The sequence below is a fragment of the Schistocerca cancellata genome, chromosome 4 (assembly GCF_023864275.1).
Source record: "Schistocerca cancellata isolate TAMUIC-IGC-003103 chromosome 4, iqSchCanc2.1, whole genome shotgun sequence".
Classification (NCBI taxonomy): Eukaryota; Metazoa; Arthropoda; class Insecta; order Orthoptera; family Acrididae; genus Schistocerca; species Schistocerca cancellata.
The window spans coordinates 556,579,447-556,598,903 of NC_064629.1; the positions used below are offsets into that span (position 1 = coordinate 556,579,447).

Genomic DNA, 19,457 nt, shown 5'->3' on the forward strand with positions numbered 1-19,457 from the left:
CCAGCATTTGCTTAAAATTATTCAAGGAAATCACGGAAAACCTATACCAGGATGGCTGGACATAGGTTTGAAGCACTGACCATTATCTAACCACTGCGCCACCTCGCTCAGTAAACCAATCCTTCCGGAATTCAACAACCCACTTGGTTCTTATCTTCTCTCTTGTCCTCCCTGTTGCCTCCAATATTCTTTTTGTCAGTCTATCCATATTCATCCTGATTACAAGTGTGGAAAACTTTGAAGAAAAAAAAAAAATTGTCTGATTACTCCTGGTATTCTCCCGATGTATCCAGTACAGTTCTTCCCTAGGTCTTCGCATCCATCTCTGACCACTTCTTTTGGGGCCTAGTTTTTTACTCTGCATTTTTCTTTCTTCTTCCTCTAATTTTTCTATACCATATCTTCCTAGTGGTGGTGTCGCAGCAGCGTACAATACCACATCCCCACCACTGTCTTGTAATGTCCGATTTTTACATCTGTAGATATAGTCTTTTTACTGTATACATCACTGGTCATACAAAAGGCTAGGCTCACATCATCTTTATCCTCTGTTATTTCCTCAATGTTCCTGTTTCTGAGATTAGTGTTTAAAGCCTGCAGATTTATGAGTTAAGCTTGATCTGAGCTGATTTTCTGTGCCAATCTAAGATCAAATGCATTGTACAATGAGCCCTAGCACACTGGTCATAGCACAAGGACATTATGTGCAACAAGTGTTTTGCATTATCTTGTTGAAAGATAAGGTCATGGAGACCTCAAAGATAGGGCACAGCCACACACCTTAACACATAAGAAATGTAGTGCATATTGTCCAAATTATCAACTATACAAAACAGATGTGACGGTTTTGTGTACACAATGGCACCCACAGCAGGACACCAGATACTGGACCCACATTATGACTAATGCCATCTGCCAATTCCATTCTCCCTGGAACTTCCACAGACAGATACATTATTGTGATGCTGTACTCAGAACTGGGACTGTCTGAAAAGACAATGCTGTGGCACTTCTGTGTCCTGTGTTGTTGTTCAGTGCATCATCATTGGTTAATTAAGGGAGGCTGCAGCAAAAGTCGCCATGCTGACAGCCTGTCATGCTCCAGACATTATTGCTTTCTCCTTGTGGACGGGTGGGCAGATGGGTGGATAAATTATGGGTTTCAAGGGATCGTTGGTCCTTCCATTCTAGATATGCCACGAACATGGGAGAAAACCATTTGACTTTAAACCAAAAACATAATGGGCAAAAGAAAACTGGTGGAAGACGGGGGAGATACAAGGTAACAGGGTACAACAAACATCAGCTAAGAGTAATTGGAGAACTACTAGAGCTTGTGTGGCAGAACACGCACCCTTGCACCCAACTACATCTCACTGTAGTTCAAATTTTGCATTTCACTTCTACACATTTTGTTCTATAGATAGAGCAGAATTATTGTAAGGTTGCTGGTGGACAATGACAATGAGTAAGAGACGAAAACTAGAGAGATGAGGTACTTTCACTCTTCAAGAAAGTATGACCTGTGATGAAAATTTGTTACAGGTTAAAATTGTGCGTTTGACTGGGACATAAAGCTAAATATCTGCCTTTTGGGGCCAGTACACTAACAATTGTGCTACCTTACTACAACCCATAAATTGTCTCAAAGAGTTGCTTTGTGACTAAATCCGCTCCATATCTTTGAGATACCACAGAGACTTCAACTAGTGTCTCTGGTAAAAGTAATGAACAGACTTATTAGTATTTTTTCTTTGGGGCAGATCTCTAAGAGTAAAAGATGGAATTGCAAAATTGGAAACATTCATAACTATATTTTTGTTTTTGCATCAGTTGACTTTTCCATTTACTTTTCTTCCAATATGCACACACTCTGACTTATTACTATGTATCAAGTAATCTGCTAATTTGATTTCTCCAAGTGTTTACTATCACCATCTTATTTCTATGTCAGAACTGAAATAGTATTGTGTGGCCAAAAACAGTCCTTTCATTTATATTTTCAGGTAAATTTAAACTGTGATGACAGATTACATCCTTTAATCTTCCTCACATTATATGCTGAATGTGCATTCCCAACAACTAGTTTTGCCATCCTTATGTTGACATTTTATGATACCAGTAGAGGCAGCTACTAAGTTCTAACTAATTTGTAGTTCTGACTAAAATCTAATTCAATACATATATCTCTTTCCATCAGTTCTTCACCAGTAAATTATTCATGGAAGTGAACACTGAACAGTGTCACCATTTCCATTCAACATGTACTGACTGGTACTTACTCATTTTTATCATAGTCATTTTCTGTAAACGTGCCCTACAACAACAAATAATTTTAAACTTGCCAAAGTGACAACAGCATTTGGCACCCACTGTACCAAGGGCAAACTTTACGAGCACAAATTGTTCAGAGATGGATTTCCATCTAATATATGCTGTAAAAATATTTTGGTATGGAACTGGTAGTATTGCGGAGTCAGAAACTAAAATAAGAAACTGTGACTGCACTTCCTGGAGATACATGCTCTTAGTACACAGACAACATATAGCATAAAAATGTTACAGAATGAGTAGTGTCAAGTGTTGAACTTGGCATTTAAACTGCTTGCTGTTTACCCATAGAACACTAGCACACACAGCAAAGGAAAACTCATGTTGAATAAAAAACAAGTTCTACAAATTGCCAAAGTCTATGGCACTGTCACAGTGTCCATATTATCAAATTTAAGCTTCTCCGCCCTCTGAATTCTATCTTGACATTAACAAACATCTTGGACTCAGTGGATGTCCATTAGCCAGATTTGTTGCCTAACATTAAGCATTTAAAGAGACTTTACTCAATTAAACAATAAAAAATAATCACAGAGGCAAAAAGTAACTATCTAAACATTGACAAATAGCAGTCACAATTGCTCGACAGTAAAAATGTTACAATAAAAACATACAGGACGCAAGAGATGTCCCATGTTCTTTCCAGTCCTCTTCCGTATTTCATCCTCCAGCATCATCCTTAGCTGTTCCTGGCTTTCCTTTGTTCGAGACATCATCAATCGAACTGCACGAGAAACTGTAGGATCCACTTCTCGTTCTGTCATGTCTGTAATAGTAAGAATGTCACATGATATTTTTTATGACAGAAATTACACTGCTGGTAAAAATTAAATCTACCATATTAATTATTTTGAATGTAACTGGTAGCTAGAATGGACTTTCACATTTCTCACCAAACAATGACCTGCACTACAGCAGAACAATTATAGCAACAACGAAAGTCACATAGCCAAAAAACCACTGAAACTTAAATCCACATAAGACTACAAGTATGAATGCACACATACATTCACTCAGAAGCCAATCTGGACTTGGATATCACTGAATGGGTTGTAGCCTGAAACCTAGTTATATTACTGTACTGATACTTGCATGTAAGTGCAACACATTAATCAGCTATAGGTGAGTATGTGTCTTTCCACTTTTGTTATTGTTTCCATCCTGGCATTGGCATTATTGTTTCAAAGGTTAAGTACTCCAATAACACACTTTATTTACTATGAAAGTATTCATCACTATGAAACAAATACACCTACACCAACATCTGCATCTACATCAATACTCCACAAGCCACTGAATGATGCATGGCAGAGGGTAGCCTGAACCATTTCTTGTCATTTCCTTTCCTGTTCCACCTGCAAATAGAGAGGGGGAAAAACGATTGTGTCTGCCACCATGAGCCCTAATTTATCATATCTCATCTTAGTAGTCCTTACGTACAATGTATGTTGGCGGCAGTAGAAGTGTTTGACCGTCCGCTTCAAATGCCGGTTATCTACATTGTCTCAACAGTGTTTCTCAAAAAGGAAGTTGCCTTTCCTCCTGGGATTCCCATGTGAGTTCCCCAAGCATCTCCTTAATACTTGCATATTGTTCAGACCTACCAGTAACAAATCTAGCAGCCCACATCTGACTTGTTTCAATGTCTTCCTGGTACAGATCCAAAACACTCTAGCAATACTCAATAACAGGTCGCATCAGTGTCCTATATGCAGTCTCCTTTACAGGTGAACCACTCTTTCCTAAAATTCTCCCAATAAACCGAAGTCTACCATTCGCCTTCCCTACCACAGTTCTCACATGCTCGTTCCACCTCATCTCTCTTTGCAACGTTATGCCTAGATATTTAAATGACTTGAGTAAGTCAAGCAGGACACTACTAATACTGTATCCGAACATTACAGGTTTGATCTTCCTACTCATCCGCATTATTTTACATTTATCCTCATTTAGGGCTAGCTGCCACTCATCACATCAACTGGAAATTTTGTTTAAGTCATTTTGTATGTTCCTACAGTCACTCAACATCTACACCTTACAGTACACCACAGCACCAGCAAACAGCCACAGGTTGCTGCCCACCCTGTCCACCAAATCATTTATGTATATAGAGAAAAACTGTAGTCCTGTCACACTTCCCTTGGGCACTGCTGATGACGCCCTCATCTCTGATGAACACTCACCATCGAGGAGTGCATCTTTGCTATATGGTGAGTGGCTACTATCCTTTTCGTAATATTGTTACATTCCATCCTGCATTTTCCGTTGTCTGACAAATAAAAATTACCTACATCACATATTACTTAGCCATAACTTGGTACAGAAGGGAGTGAAGTACACAACCAGGAGAACAGACAGTCATCACCTTCAACATATGCAACATCGGCAACACAGTGAAGGATTTGAAAGGTAAAGCTATTATTCAACCTGCAGGTTGGTTTGATTCAGTTCAATGGTGCAACTCAATATTTTTCTCATTAACAAGAATTGCAAGAAATTGAAGAACTGAAAAGTGACAGACAAAAATCCTTGTATTTACCAAGAATCAAATCTGGGACATAGAACGTTTAGTCTAGGCTTGCTGCTTTAACAAACAAACAACTAATGCAGCAGCCAGCAGATTTGCGTGACCCTACATATCTGATTAAGTTTAATTACTCTAGGATAATGTTAAGTGTACTTAAGGCTTCACTCACTTAGCAGATCTACATTTGTAATGAACTGCTAATCATGCCAATTAAACAATGGAAAATCCAGGATGGAATGTCACAATATTATAAAAAAGACAGATGCTAATCAACTTAGAGATGCTGAGATGCAGATAGGCACAACAAAAAGACCGTTGCAAAATAAGCAATCTGATGGTGGTCAGATTGAGAGATAAGGTACGGGAGATCTCCTGTGCCTATCTCTCCAATCACCCACCACCTCCAAAAGTCCCACTGTCCAACCACAGAGAAGCATTCCCCTTGTGACTCAGAACCACCTAGGACTGGAGCAACTGAATTGCATTCTCTGCTAGGGTTCCTAGTACCTCTAGTTATGCTCTGAAATGAGGAATGTTCTACCCACTATTCTTTCCAGCCCTCCCACAGTGGTATTCTGCCATCCACAGAACCTATACAATATCATCATCCATCCCTACACAAGCCTGCTCCCAACTCTTTGCCTCCTAGTTCATACCCCTGTAATAGGCTTAGATGCAAGACCTATTCCATACATCCTCCCAGCACCACCTATTGCAGTCCGGTCACAAGTGTCACCTGTCGTGTCAAAGGCAGGGCTACCTGTGAAACCAGTCACGACATCTCACGGTAAGTTACATCCTATGTGGGCATGAAAACCAACAAACTGTCAGTCCACATGAATGGTCACTGACAAACTGTGGCCAAGAAACAGCTAGACCACCCCACTGCTGAGCATGTTGCTCAACACGTTCTTCATTTCAAGGGCTGCTTCACAGCCTGTGCCTCCTGGATTCTTCCTACCAACACTAGCTATTCTGAATTACACAGGTGGAAACTCTCCCTGCAATGTATCTTACATTTCCATAAACCCCCTGGCCTCAACCCTCGTTAGTCAACCCATCTGGCCCCTTCCCTGGTCCCATTCTAGCACTACACAGCCCTGTATTCCACCAACGCACCCACAGTGTTTTTAAGTCTCTCCTTTTCTGATGCCCCCTCCCCCACCCTCCATCTAACCTCCCCGACTGCACCTAACTGCCCTACCCTTTCTCCACCTTGTCCCTGCATGCTCCAACAAGCAGCCCTTTTCTGCCCCCCGCCCCTACACTTATCAGATGCACTTGTACGCAGCTCTTGCTAAGATAAGTGATTAATATTTAAAGAAGAGCTAATTTAGTTAATATTACATTTTAGACTGGTGTATATACTACTACTCTAGGCTATCTATTGAAGGTTTCGCTTTTCTGACTGTATTTATATCGAAAAGGAAGTATTTTGTAAGAGGCCGGTAATCACTAGTTTTGTTTACGTTTTTTAGGCATAAATTTCACGCGAGTGTAGATTTTAGTTTTTGACTAGTGTTATCACTTCAAAGTCAAATTAATTCATGTCGGTCATACAGAGCTAGGTAGTTAAAACTTTCGGAAGTAAATTTAAAAGTTTGTTTACATTAGTGTTTATTTACGAATTAGTAGGCTACAGGTTACAAAACTACTGTGGTCTGGTGGCAACTTATTCTCTGCTTTTGTGTTAAGTTTGTCTATCAAACCATGTGTGCCAAATGTGGTGGTTGCCGTAGAAATTTGAAAGAGGGGATGTTCTGTGTAGACTAAGTTATGGTTTCATTGGAGTGATTGTAGCGGCAAGGAAACGAGGGTAGAAAATGAGGCTCTTCCATGGCAGTGTACGTTATGTAGAAAAGACAGAAAAATCACTGAACAGGAGGCATAAATTTGTGCCCTTAAGGCTGAATTAGAAAACACAAACTTGGAATTATGTAGGTTAAGAGAGGAAGAGAGACAGGGAACTGGGAAAAGGTAGCAAGCAAAGGGCAAAGTAGGGGAACACTTGAAAAAACTCCAGAAATTCAATTAGTAAATCAGTTTGGCTTGCTATCTGAAGTGGAGGAAGGGCCTCATCCAGATGTAGTTGAAAGTAGGTTGAAGCAGAATATTAGCTTAAAGAAAAAAAGACAGGTCGGGATCAAACTAGAATAGGAAAAGAAGAATTCTGCTTATAGGCAGCAGTCATGAGAGGAGTTTGGGCCAGCAGCTTCAGGAGAAATTGGGTGCAGGGTACAAGGTCACAAGTTTTGTGAAACCGAGTGCTAGCCTTAGCCAGGTGACAGAAAACTTAGGTCAGCTATGCAGGGACACTGAGAAGGAAGATCAGGTAATCATAGCTGGGGGAGCAGGAAACAGTGTGGCTATGAATCCAAGATACAGTATTAGGGGTGACCTGGATAAAATAGGAGCAGAAACTGAGCACACAAATGTGGGGTTTGTGGAGGCCTTTCAGCACCATGATCAGCCCTGGGTAAACACTGCTGTAAGGCATGTTAACACTGAGCTGAACAGGATGCTCCCTCCAGACACCAGCAAAAATCTCACAAATGTTGTTTCATTAAATGCTATTGGTAAGTGGGGATACACTACATATGGCCTGCACCTGAATAGGATGGGGAAAAATAAGTTAGCTTCTCTATTAGCAGAAACTGTAAGGGGGTCCACAGTCACGCAAGGGGTGATCACTGTGGTTAATGGGTCCAGGCAGACAGATTTTTTAGGTTAAAGCCAAAGTTGAGACAGATGACAATCAAGATAAATAGAATAAAAGAACCTTCATGTACAGTAAATAGGGGTAAAGCTAAGGGCAGTATCAACTTCTTCAAAATATCAGGGGAATAAAAAATAAAGTAGATGAGCTATTAGTGTGTTTAGATGATCTCAAAACTAAGAATGAGGTTGATATAATCTGTCTGTCTGAACACCGTGTAACTGTGGGCATGGATAGTGTCAGTATAAGTGGGTATAATTTAACATCTTACACTTGCAGATCTAGGATGGATAATGGAGGAGTTGCCATTTTCATAAAACAAGGGTATAAATTTTGTGTTGATCAGCACTTTGAGATTTGTGCATGTGAACTTCAGCTAGATAATGTAGCATTGATATTAGCAACAGTGTACAGGTCCCCATTAGGAGAGTGGGAGCTATTCATAAAAAAAGTTTGACTCCCTATTACACTGTGTCAGACAAAACAAAGAAGTTATTGATCTGTGGTGATTTCAATGAAAACTTTCTAAATAATTCTGAGAGGAAAAGTGAACTAGAAGTGTTATTAACAACATGCAACTTAGAATCAGTGATCAATTTCCCTACACGTATAGCTGAAGACAGCAGCACACTAATAGATAATGTATTTGTACAGAAAGAGGATGTAAAACAAGCACACACTTTCCCTGTGGTAAATGGATTGTCAGACCATGATACACAACAGATTAACTTACAAAACCTAACAGCGTGTACAGTTCAGAAGCCATTAAGTAAAAGTGTGAGGTCGCTCAACTCGGCATCTATAAAGCACTTCAGAGAAAGCTTAAGAAATGCTAATTGGGGAGATGTATATAATGAGCCAAATGCTAATCATAAATGCAACATATTTCTTAATACATTTATATCCCTTTTTGAACATTGTTTCCCAAGGAAAATTACTAAATGTATCACCACACATTTTTCAAAGAAACTGTGGATTACTATAAGTATCAAAGTGTCTTCAGAAAGAAAAAGAAAACCGTATGAGACAGCAAGAACTAGTAAAGATCCAGAAGTAGTTTTACACTATAAAATTATTGTAACATACTGAGAAAAGTTGTAAGGAAATCAAGAAATATGTATGTTAGAGAAGAAATTAATAACTCCGGCAATAAAATAAAATCAATATAGAATGTTGTTAGAAGGGAGACATGAAAAGTAACCACTGGGGTAGGCAGTATTACTGTTAAAGAGAATGAAACCATTCTAACCAACAATACACAAGTAGCTAATGTAATTAACAACCATTTCTTAAGTGTAGGAGAAAAAATTGGTGAGAACAGTTCAAAAGAAAGAACTAGGCAGTACATAGAAGAGTCTGTTTTGAAAAAAATTAGATTAAGTTTCAACTAACAACCTCTTGTGAAATAAATAAAATTATTAAATCTTTGAAAAATAAATGTTCTGTTGGAGTAGATAACATATCTAATAAGATATTAAAACAATGTGGAGCAATTACAGCTGATGTTCTGAGACACATATGTAATGCATCACAAACTCAAGGTATTTTCCCAGAGAGGTTAAAATATGCCATTGTCAACACTGCTCTACAGAAAGGGGGACACCACAGATGTCAATAATTATCAGCCAGTATCCTTGCTTACAGCATTTTCAAAAATCTTCGAGAAAGTAATGTACTCAAGTGTGGTTAGCCATCTCAACAGTAATGGGATACTTAGTAAATCACAATTCGGATTTAAAAAATGCTGTTCCACTGAGACAGCAATATACAATTACACTGTCCACGATTCTTTAAATAGTAAAATGTCACCAATAGGAATTTTCTGTGACTTGTCCAAAGCATTTCATTGTGTGAACCATGACATTATGTTACAGAAATTACAGTTCTATGGTATAAATGTAATAGCATATGAGTGGTTTAAGTTGTACCTACAGAACAGGAAGTAAAAAGTTTCCTTATATGGGTCAAGTGATTTAAATAAGTTTGCCACTTCATCTAACTGGGGTGAAATTACATTAGGTGTTCCACAGGGTTCAATTATGAGACCCCCTTCTGTTCTTGATGTATGTGAATGACATCCCTTCCTATCTGAAACAAGAAGCTGAACTGACACTGTTTACTGATGATACAAGCATCATTATTAATCCAGTAGAAGAAACTCCACTTGAAAATGATACAAATAAGGTCTTTGGGAAAGTCATTATTTGGTTTTCTGCAAATGGGCTTGCTCTAAACTTTGAAAAAAAAAAAAAAACACAGTACATCCAATTTTCTGCTGCAAAAAGTTTAGTTTCTTCAATAACTAACACATCAACAGAAGTCAGTGGACAGGGTAGAGCATACCAAGTTTTTGGGTGTACACATAGATGAGAATCTTAATTGGAAAAATTCATATTTTGGATCTTCGAAAGTGACTAGGTTCAGCAACTTCTGCAAACAGAATAATTGCCAATTTTGAGGATATAGAAATTAGTAAGCTAACATACTTTGCATACTTTCACTATCTGATGCCATACGGAATAATATTTTGGGGTAACTCAACATTTAGATAAAAAGTATTCACTGCTCAAAAGAAAGTGGTTAGAATAATGCGTGGTGTTCATAGTACACATCTTGTAGGCATCTGTTTAAAAGATTGGGAATTCTGACAACAGCCTCACAGTACATTTACTTACTAATGAAATCTGTTCTCAACAACATGTACCAGTTTAAAAACAGTGACATTAATGATTATAACCCCAGGAAAAAGAAAGACTTACACTATCCTTTACTCAACGTATCTTTAGCACATATTTACATATGCTGCAACAAAAATGTTCGACAAATTATCAGATGAAATAAAATGTCCGACAGACAGCAGTAATAGCTTCAAAAATAAATTAAAATCTTATCTCCTTGGTAACTCCTCCTATACCACAGATGAATTCTTGAATAGGAATCAATAAATCTATAAATATAGTATATGCATTTTGTGCCACTTGAGGGAATGGGGTAAATAATAGAAATATTAATCCTTAATTCTGTATTATATATTTAAAAAATCTTGTTTCATATGTGCATTTCTTGTGCACTTGACACATTCCACATTATAACGGCTACCGTACCTTGCGACTGATCAATGGAACATGCAACCAACCAACTAACCAAACTAACTACCCCCTCCACCTTTCCCGCCACAGCCTCCTCCTTATCCCCACCACCTGTTTGCTTCTCCCATCATGCACTGCTGCTCGCAGTTTGGGCTCAGCAGCCAGACCTCTATGGTGGCAGTGGTGTGTGTGTGTGTGTGTGTGTGTGTGTGTGTGTGTGTGTGTGTGTGGTTTTTTTTTTTGTCTATATCCAATGAAGGCCTTGTCGACAAAGCTTATTTTCTGACTCTTTTTGTTGTGGCTATTTGACACTTAGCATCTCTACTATACGGTGAGTGACAACTATTCTTTTCATAATCATGACCATTATATTGTGGAACAGTTCATTTTATACTGAGAACAAGATTTTAAATTACTTGGTATTCAATTATTTTATCCTCTTAATAATACTCAGGAATTTTATCATACCAGTTAGCAAACTTCTTTAAATCATATGAAGTCCAAGTCTATTACCACACTTATAACAAAATACCAAATTAGATCATTCACAGCATCAAACACTACACACGATGTTTCCAAAAATCAGATAAATTTGAATTCACTAGTGATAACTAATGCACATCTAGCAAGACACTGATGCAGTATACAAACTTTTATAGAAAATGAAGCAAAAGTGGCAAGGAAAAGAATGAAAGCACAAAACTGAAGAAAATTATGAATATGGAAAGAAGAATTAGAAGTAACTATAAAAGAGGTAAGCATACAAGAAGATCCTGCAGAAGAACACACCATAAGAAAAAACTGTTATAAACAAATAGAAATTATTTTAGATAACTTACACGATTGGCTCATTACAAGGCTTTGAACAGATTGATCTGACATTGAACAGGACATATATGGAAGACAAACTCTAGTGTTCAAGGCAATGAGAAATACAAACAAGTCAGAAAAAGATACAGGGCAAGGGTATACAATTAAAAAAGATCAATGGATTAGACATTATTAAGAAGATAAGACATTATAAAGAGTTATGGTGCAATCAGGATGATGTTGGGAATCACACATTTTGCCATAAAACCTGCAGATTTAACAAAAAACAGCAGAACTTCCTTTCATCTCACATTCCTAAATATGCACATTCCCATGTCAACATATGCTGGAAAAGAGTTGTGGAATACAAATGTTAAATCTCTGTTCAAAAAAGGGCAGTAGAAACCAATGTGGAAACTACAAAAGGCTTTAGTCCACTGGATGCTGCATACAAAATTTACTAAAAGTCTTGATCAGAGTAAAAGGCACTTCAACAAGAACAATGTAGATTTAGAAAACCACATTTGTGTAGTGACAACATTTTAAAATAAAACTATTCACAGAAAATTAAAGATAATTCAACTGTGAAGCCTGCGTCCCTTTTATTAATTTTGGAAAGTTTAGATCAAGTTGACTGAAATAAATTATAGGCTATAATGAATGACAGTAGCTACCCACCTCAAGTCATAAGAACAAATCAAAAGCTTATATTGTGAAACAAAAATACTAAAAAATACAGGAGAAAGAATTGCAAATCAAGATAAAAATCAGTCAAAGCATGAGACCAGGAAGGGGAAGGGGCCTTTATTCCGTATCAGTTCAACCAGGAAAAAAGTGTTTTCTTGCCAATCATCCCAGACTTAGATGAAACTTTGCTTACTTGTTTTCCCAATAAACATAACTGACCATATCAAATTTTAGCAATTTATCTCTATGTTTCCATTTTATCACATTTTAAAGTTTGGAAGTTCTGCCATTTTTAACATATGAGGGAATAGAATGACAATTGCTAACATTTAGAAAATAAATTACAATTTCTTTATTTCCACCCAAAAATGTGAAATCTGGAGGTTATGTACTCTATACAGCAAGGACTGCACAGAAGTATCTCACACCTTTAAGCAAATCCACAAAAATCAGGAAAAAATGTACACTTACGTTTTCGTTAAAAAAAGAAAAAGGAAAAAAAAAAAAAAAAAAAAAAAAAAAAAACATGGTTCAGCATTGCATCAAATACCACAAAGAGAAAGGATTTTTTTCCCTCAAAATAATCCTCAAAGCATGCCCTATGATGTAGAAAAATAAAATCACAGGTTTTTTGTTAATTATTATTATTATTATTATTATTATTATTATTATTATTATTATTTGTTCCGGTAACAAATAATAGTTTTTATTTTTTCCTGAAAACCTGAAACAAACCATTGCAATTTCAAGGGTTGTTGATAATATACTTTTGACCACCCTGAAATTTTAAGTGATTAAATTTTAAATTTATAAAAGAAAGTTTCAACCAAGTTAAAAAATCTTTGGCTAATAAAACATTTTAAACATCACTGCAACACAGAGTAGACATAATTTATTACAATACTTTTTGTCTGAAGTGAGAACACACAATACTCTGAAAATTGGTAGGTTCTTCCAGTTAAGGATGTTAAACAGTAACAATGTGAGGCTGGTGAGCTGCATGTTTGAAGTTCAAACCAGACTACCAGCAATTGTTTGTTATTTAGTATTTATAATTTGTGTAAGGTTCTCAAAATTTCTTATGTATATAATGTTTTCATATTCTGAAATAATCAACATTTGTAGAAATTTAAGCACTTCTCATCCAGGAGTTCTGTTCTGTTACAGCTGTGCACTGGTGTACATAATAAACATGCTTTCAGTGCAGAGTGTTGCACTTTACTGACAATCCCACATAAAAATTTGTTCTGTATTCTGGTTATGGCATAATAATATTACGACAAGTAATAAAAATATGCATCTCAGAGTGTGTCACCACACACATTCATGCACATTTCTTCACAGTTCAATAAAATTATATGTTAATCATAAAAGACAGTTTCATGAAATGAAGATTAGCTGGACAGAAACACTTTTATGACAAATAATTTAATATTATCTTGTCAGCACACAAATAACATTCAGTTAAATAATAGCACTCAGTTATGACACACATCACATTCTGGAGGCTTTTTTCACTATGACATAACTGACAGCAGAAAGACCTCAAGTGATTCTCTGCCACGTATATTCTGTGCATAGTCTGCATTGTGCTCTGTGAATCAGAAGATTAGGGAAGTCTTTGTTTGGGCACATCTTACCTGTTGAAAGCAATCAAGCTTGTGTATCACTTGGCATCAAAAATGTTGACTTCTGTCAGCAGGCAAATTATTAGGACGTTTCCAGAATGAGATTTTCACTCTGCAGCAGAGTGTGCACTCAGTTGGTAGAGCACTTGCCCGCGAAAGGCAAAGGTCCCGAGTTCGAGTCTCGGTCCGGCACACAGTTTCAATCTGCCAGGAAGTTTCATATTAGGATGTTGTCTGGGAAGGCTGTGGCACAACCAACTAGGTCATCTTGCTTGGAGCCATTTGTGCAAACCTAAATCGTGTTGCAGAACTTGTTTAAAATAATTTAATGTAGTGTGACAGATATAATTTTCTATCTTCAACTTTTAGTACACATGAAAATTATAATTTATTCTCGGCTTCCTAATCAGCCACCATATCTGCCATATCCAACACTAAGTGAGCAACTATATCTCAAATATGTTGTTCTTTACTCGAAGTTGTTTGGTTTGGATCCCCAATTGCTTGTGTACCAATCAGCATTTGCCTCTTCACTGAAGAGTAAACAGTGTAATTGGACGCTTAAGATTATGAACAACTGTTTTAACGGGCATGTTGCATGGTTAGGAGCTGCTATTAGATCATTTGATATTATCTGGTGGTTCATTAGCTTCACCACAGGCTGAAGATAAGACATGTTCTTTAAGAACCAGCTACCAGTCTGACACCCACTGGGTATAGTGCATCCTCCATCGGTAGTTATACAGGGTGAATCAGGACTCCACTGACAAACTTTCAGAGGCTGTTCAGGGATACCTTCTGAGTATTTTGGTATAAGGAACCCATTGTCCCTGGTTGCTCATTACAAAGTTACTGCATTTAGTTTAATTTCTTGCCCCCAACCAACTTTGTATTTTTACCATAGTGCTCAACAGGGCAATTGTCAGCTGTAAACACCATGTGTCTTGTCTCCATTTGCTCTCAGTTTCTGATTTTGAGTACAGTTATGCCCTTCTTAGGTTGTTGCTCTACATTGCTCAGTTCTTTCTACGGTTTTGTTTTCTAGCAGTGTTAGTTGTGTGTAAACAATGACACACAGCAGTACTTTCGATGTGTTTACTGATCAATAGTTGGCCAATATGCACTTCCCATATGGGTTCCCTGAATGCAATGCAAGTCCAGCATGATGCTATGCTGAGCTGTTCCCAAAGTGACGCCAACTACATTAGCATACTTTTGCATCTGAGGATCGTTCCATTACTCTATGTTGTGTGTTTTGGCTATTGTATATTATAGGCTTGTTCACAACTGTGAAGGTATTTTCACAGAAACAAGGGCGACTGGTAACACACACAATAAATCATAATTACATTACAACTCAGTAATGAGCCTCAGGAGGCCATGGGTCCCTCATACCAAAATACTTTAAAGGTATTCCTGAACAACCTCTGAAAGTTTGTTGGTGGAGGTATAGTTCAGACAATCACGAATGGTACAACTGTAATTTAGAAGAGAGAGGATCTGTCTGCACTCCATACTTTTCCATTATGACACTTTGAAATGTTCAAGGCTTTAAGGGTCAACAGAAACATCCTATCTCACGCGTCGGCTTTGACCCGTGACGTAAGGGTGTTGTGGTGTGTGACGTCATTACGGCGCGGAGTTTGGCTTGTGAGTGTGGCGTGTTTGTAGATGTTGCCTCGTTGACGTTACCTTAGGAGGAGTTTTAGGGGCTGTAATATATAGTTTACCTTTTTACTGTACTTTTTGTTTTAACGTCGTCTATGAGGCTTTTATCAGTTTGCCATTAGATTGTTCAATCTTTATGGTCTATATGTTTTGTCGCTACTCGTTATGTCTAATGAATCAATATTGTTTTTTTCTTTTTTTTATCTTTTGATTGACCTACACATTGATCTGTAGCGTAGCCCTGAATACGAGGTTAGGTTGGGAGTTTTTTTTTTGGCGGGGGGGGGGGGGGGGGGGGGGGCAATCAGGGAGGGTCGCATCCCCCCCCTGCCTGGCCTTGAGTACCACTTGTTTATTATTACCTTTGTTTGCTATCAATGTTAGCAGATTGTTCTTGTGAAACCTTTGTGTGTGTTGTTTTTCTATGTGTTTTCGTCTTTGTGATACGTATGCAACGTTTTTATATCCGCCATATTGGAATTGTCGTTTATGGTCGTTTCCGCCATATTTGTGACGTCATGCGTCAAAGCCGACGGGTTGGATCGGACGCTTCCGTATTTCCGGCTTTAAGTTTTATTGCTTTCACATTCTGCAAGCATTTAAGCTATCTGACCCTTTTGTCATATGAAACTCACTAAGTTTACTGTTGGATTATATCGGAAATTGGTGCCATTAAACACACTTTTAGTTCATTATAAGAGTGAAGCACAGGATTAGAATTACTGTATACTATTCATCTGTTCAAAATTTGCATTTGTCTTTCATGCAAAATTCCCCAGAGTCTTTGAAGCAATTGTAATTGTTGAGTTGCACATGCAAGACGGGGAAGGGGTTGAGAAGCAGTAAATCATAAAATCTACTGCAAACAAAGAATTCTTCAATGTGCTAGTTCCTGTATGCTCTTTATAGAAATGGTGAAGAGTGGTGCTCAAAATGCTCCCTTGAAGGACATCATTTCACATATAAATTGCTCTAGAGTTGTGTGTGTGTGTGTGTGTGTGTGTGTGTGTGTGTGTAGGGGCACTATTCGGTAAGGAAAAGATAGCTCTACTATGAAAGGTTTCAATAAAATTGGCAACCTTCCGCAGAAGACATAGTTGGGATGCTGATGCCAAGTCCAATAGTATTGTATGCTATTTCAATGTTACAGACTAAGCCTTTCAGGTGCTCTCTGCAAAGGATAGCTTCCTGCTGCACTCACCCCACCCAGGATGCAGCCAACAGTCAACAACCTCGCATTTCAGCAATGAAATGCTGGTACTCAGTGTAGGTCAAGGAAAATGTCTGAGTCCTGTGATTTTGTTGGTGTGGTGGAATGTTTTAATTTAAATTTTTTTTATGTTATTACTTTTAGGATGGTGTGATATTTTACATTTTGCCTGTCCCCAGCCTAAACCTCAATTTTCCGCACGAGCCCTGTTAGTTTTGCTTTATTTTTGGATTGAGATGTTACCGTGTTATTTCTATTTTTGTTAGTGGGAGTTGGTGTGTGGATGAAGGCCCACATGAAAGACAGGCCACAGAGTGTACGTCACGAACGTAGGACTGAACTCGCTCCCTTGCTCAGCTGACAAAAATGCTTTTCTAAACCTGTTACCACGAAGCTAGATGTGCACATACTTATGTGCAATTGCATCTTCTACTGGAATCTGTTATTGCGAAGCCTTACTGACTAACAGTACTACAACAAAATTTAATTTAGTATCAGTACTCGATACAAATGGTATAACGACCTGTTTATAGCATTTTGTCTCCACTGCTTAACGGTTCTCATTTCATACACGAAGAGGTGCCTTATTTTGCTGATAATCATTCTGGCACGATTTTAATTTTATTGTACCCCAGTTAGTGGCAACAAATTATAAGTAGGCCTATGGACTTCCGATCATTGTAGGACTAATAACAGTAAGACTCCACAATAACTGATTTCAGTAGAAGATGCAGTTCTCCTCTGTACACCTACACACCTGGTTACGCGTTAACAGGCGTAGAAAAACAGTTTGCTGGGCTGAGCGAGCTATCTCAGGCCTACCTTCGCGACGTACACTCCGATGCCTGTATTTCTCGTAGGCCGCGGTGTGGATGTCGCCATATTGTATACGCTGAAACTAGCCGTTTCCGCCATATTGATGACGTCACGTGTCAAAACAGACGGATGGAATCGGTCGCTTCTGTAGTGCTTTCGTTTCATATTCCTACAATGTGTTACAGCCAGGTATTTTTATGAGTTGGCTGATTCCAACAGTGACTCATTAATATTGCAATCCTACGATACTACATTTTTTGTCATTGACAGATGTTGAAGTAACTTCAGGTGTGCCAGTGGGAAGTGTGTGGGGACCCTTTGTGTTTATACAATACACTAACGACCAGCAGACAGTATTAATAATAACACAGGTCTTTTAGCAGATCGTGCAGGTATTTATAATAGAATACAGTCTGAAAAGAAAAAAAAACTGCATAAATGTTCAGTTATGTCTTGGTAAGATCTCAAAAGTGGCACGAAGATTGGCGAGTTTTAAATACAAAACGGCCCCGACACGACGGTACGTATCAAAGCCAACGACCTGCATAGATTGGTATGATTACACTGTATGTCTACTGCCAATAAATAGTGATAAAACATAATCGTAACCATTATGAAACTATCTCCAGAGAGGAAAGTCTAAACAGATGATATTTGTATCTGCGAGAGTGTCACTATTTAAACGTAAATAAATACAGAGTAAATGTAAGTCATCTCACCACGTAGCCCGTGTCACTGCAACACATCCCGAACACGATAATTGGAGCACCAAAACAATCAACAACAAGCCAAGGAAATTTTTCCACTAAACCAAAACAACATTACCTGCATTCATGTGCGACATTGTCGCTCGAGGGTAACTGACATATTCCATCAACTCGGAATAAAGTTGCATACATTGATGATACATGCGGCGCTTCATTTTCAAACGAATCTGACGAATCTGACTTGCACCAGATATAGCTAAAACGCTTTCAACTGTCGTAAACAAGCGGTGGCACAGATATTACTTAAATAATGATCCACATAGCATATCCACAAAGACAAACTCTTTCGACATTTTCACCTACAGGTGAAAGTATTTTTCATGCAAGATCACGACAAAACTAGTACTTCCAACACTGCACTATCAAAATACTTTTTTTGTAATAACTAAAGCTGCACTTACTTAGACATGTTAACTACTATCCACTCGAATCAGATTTCTCTCAGCAGCGACACGGAGTGATATCACTGAAGATGAACCACATTACCGATGTTGACAGAGATAACGAAATCTTGAATGGTATAATCATGAAGGTTAGAATCATCATTCATATTGCAAGTTCAGCATTTCTTACTTGGATTTCGCTTATATGATTTCTTGGTACTGTATCTTCATTCACTGCATTTCAATGACATTAATTAAATTTTCATATAGCTCTGTAAACGTACTTCCACACGATGTCTCTTTCCTCTTGCGCTAGCACCGACCACGGGAGCGCAGGCCCATATAAACGAAAACACACACTCAAAACTTGTGGAATGAGTGCAATGTATACATCTGCGCTCTCGTGTTCACACGTTGCCCCATTGTTCTAGAAATGTGCTAAGCTTATTATTCAGACACTACATTGCAGCAGTTCTATCTGATGTGTGTTTTGAACTACAGCCCTGAGCCCTTATCACACGATGCGCTTAAACCATACTAGAGGAAGTGGCAAAAAATAACGTAACTGATAGAAATAACCGGTTACTGAGAAGTAACGGTTACTGCGATAACCGTTCCTCTGATTCTGGCAGTTATTTCAATAACTGTTTAGTGTCAACAGTGCCTCGCGCCATCTGTTGACCGAAGATCGTACTGCGCATTTGGAAGGCGTTCTATAGACCATGGGAATAACTGTGAGACTGCGCGCCATCTGTTGATAAGAACTGTGTACTATTTCGTGGGCCTTCGTTACTTTTAGCATAAACAATTAAATAAAGTTAATGT

At 38.1% G+C, this 19,457-nt stretch overlaps 1 protein-coding gene across 2 annotated transcripts in view; it reads right to left on the bottom strand.

The window, feature by feature from the left end:
- Positions 1 to 19,188, bottom strand: part of LOC126183453 (integrator complex subunit 12-like) — a 91,919-nt gene extending 72,731 nt beyond the window's left edge. The window contains exons 1-2 of one of the 2 annotated variants that reach the window (XM_049925449.1): positions 18,917 to 19,188; positions 2,946 to 3,097 (exon numbers count right to left, since the gene is read on the bottom strand). In XM_049925449.1, coding sequence (XP_049781406.1) covers positions 2,946 to 3,095 — 150 coding nt within the window. In that variant the 5' untranslated portion in view covers positions 3,096 to 3,097; positions 18,917 to 19,188. Of the gene's footprint in view, positions 1 to 2,945; positions 3,098 to 18,650 lie in introns of both variants that reach the window. The other variant, XM_049925448.1, reaches the window with a different exon arrangement.
- Between the last annotated feature and the right edge of the window lie 269 nt (positions 19,189 to 19,457).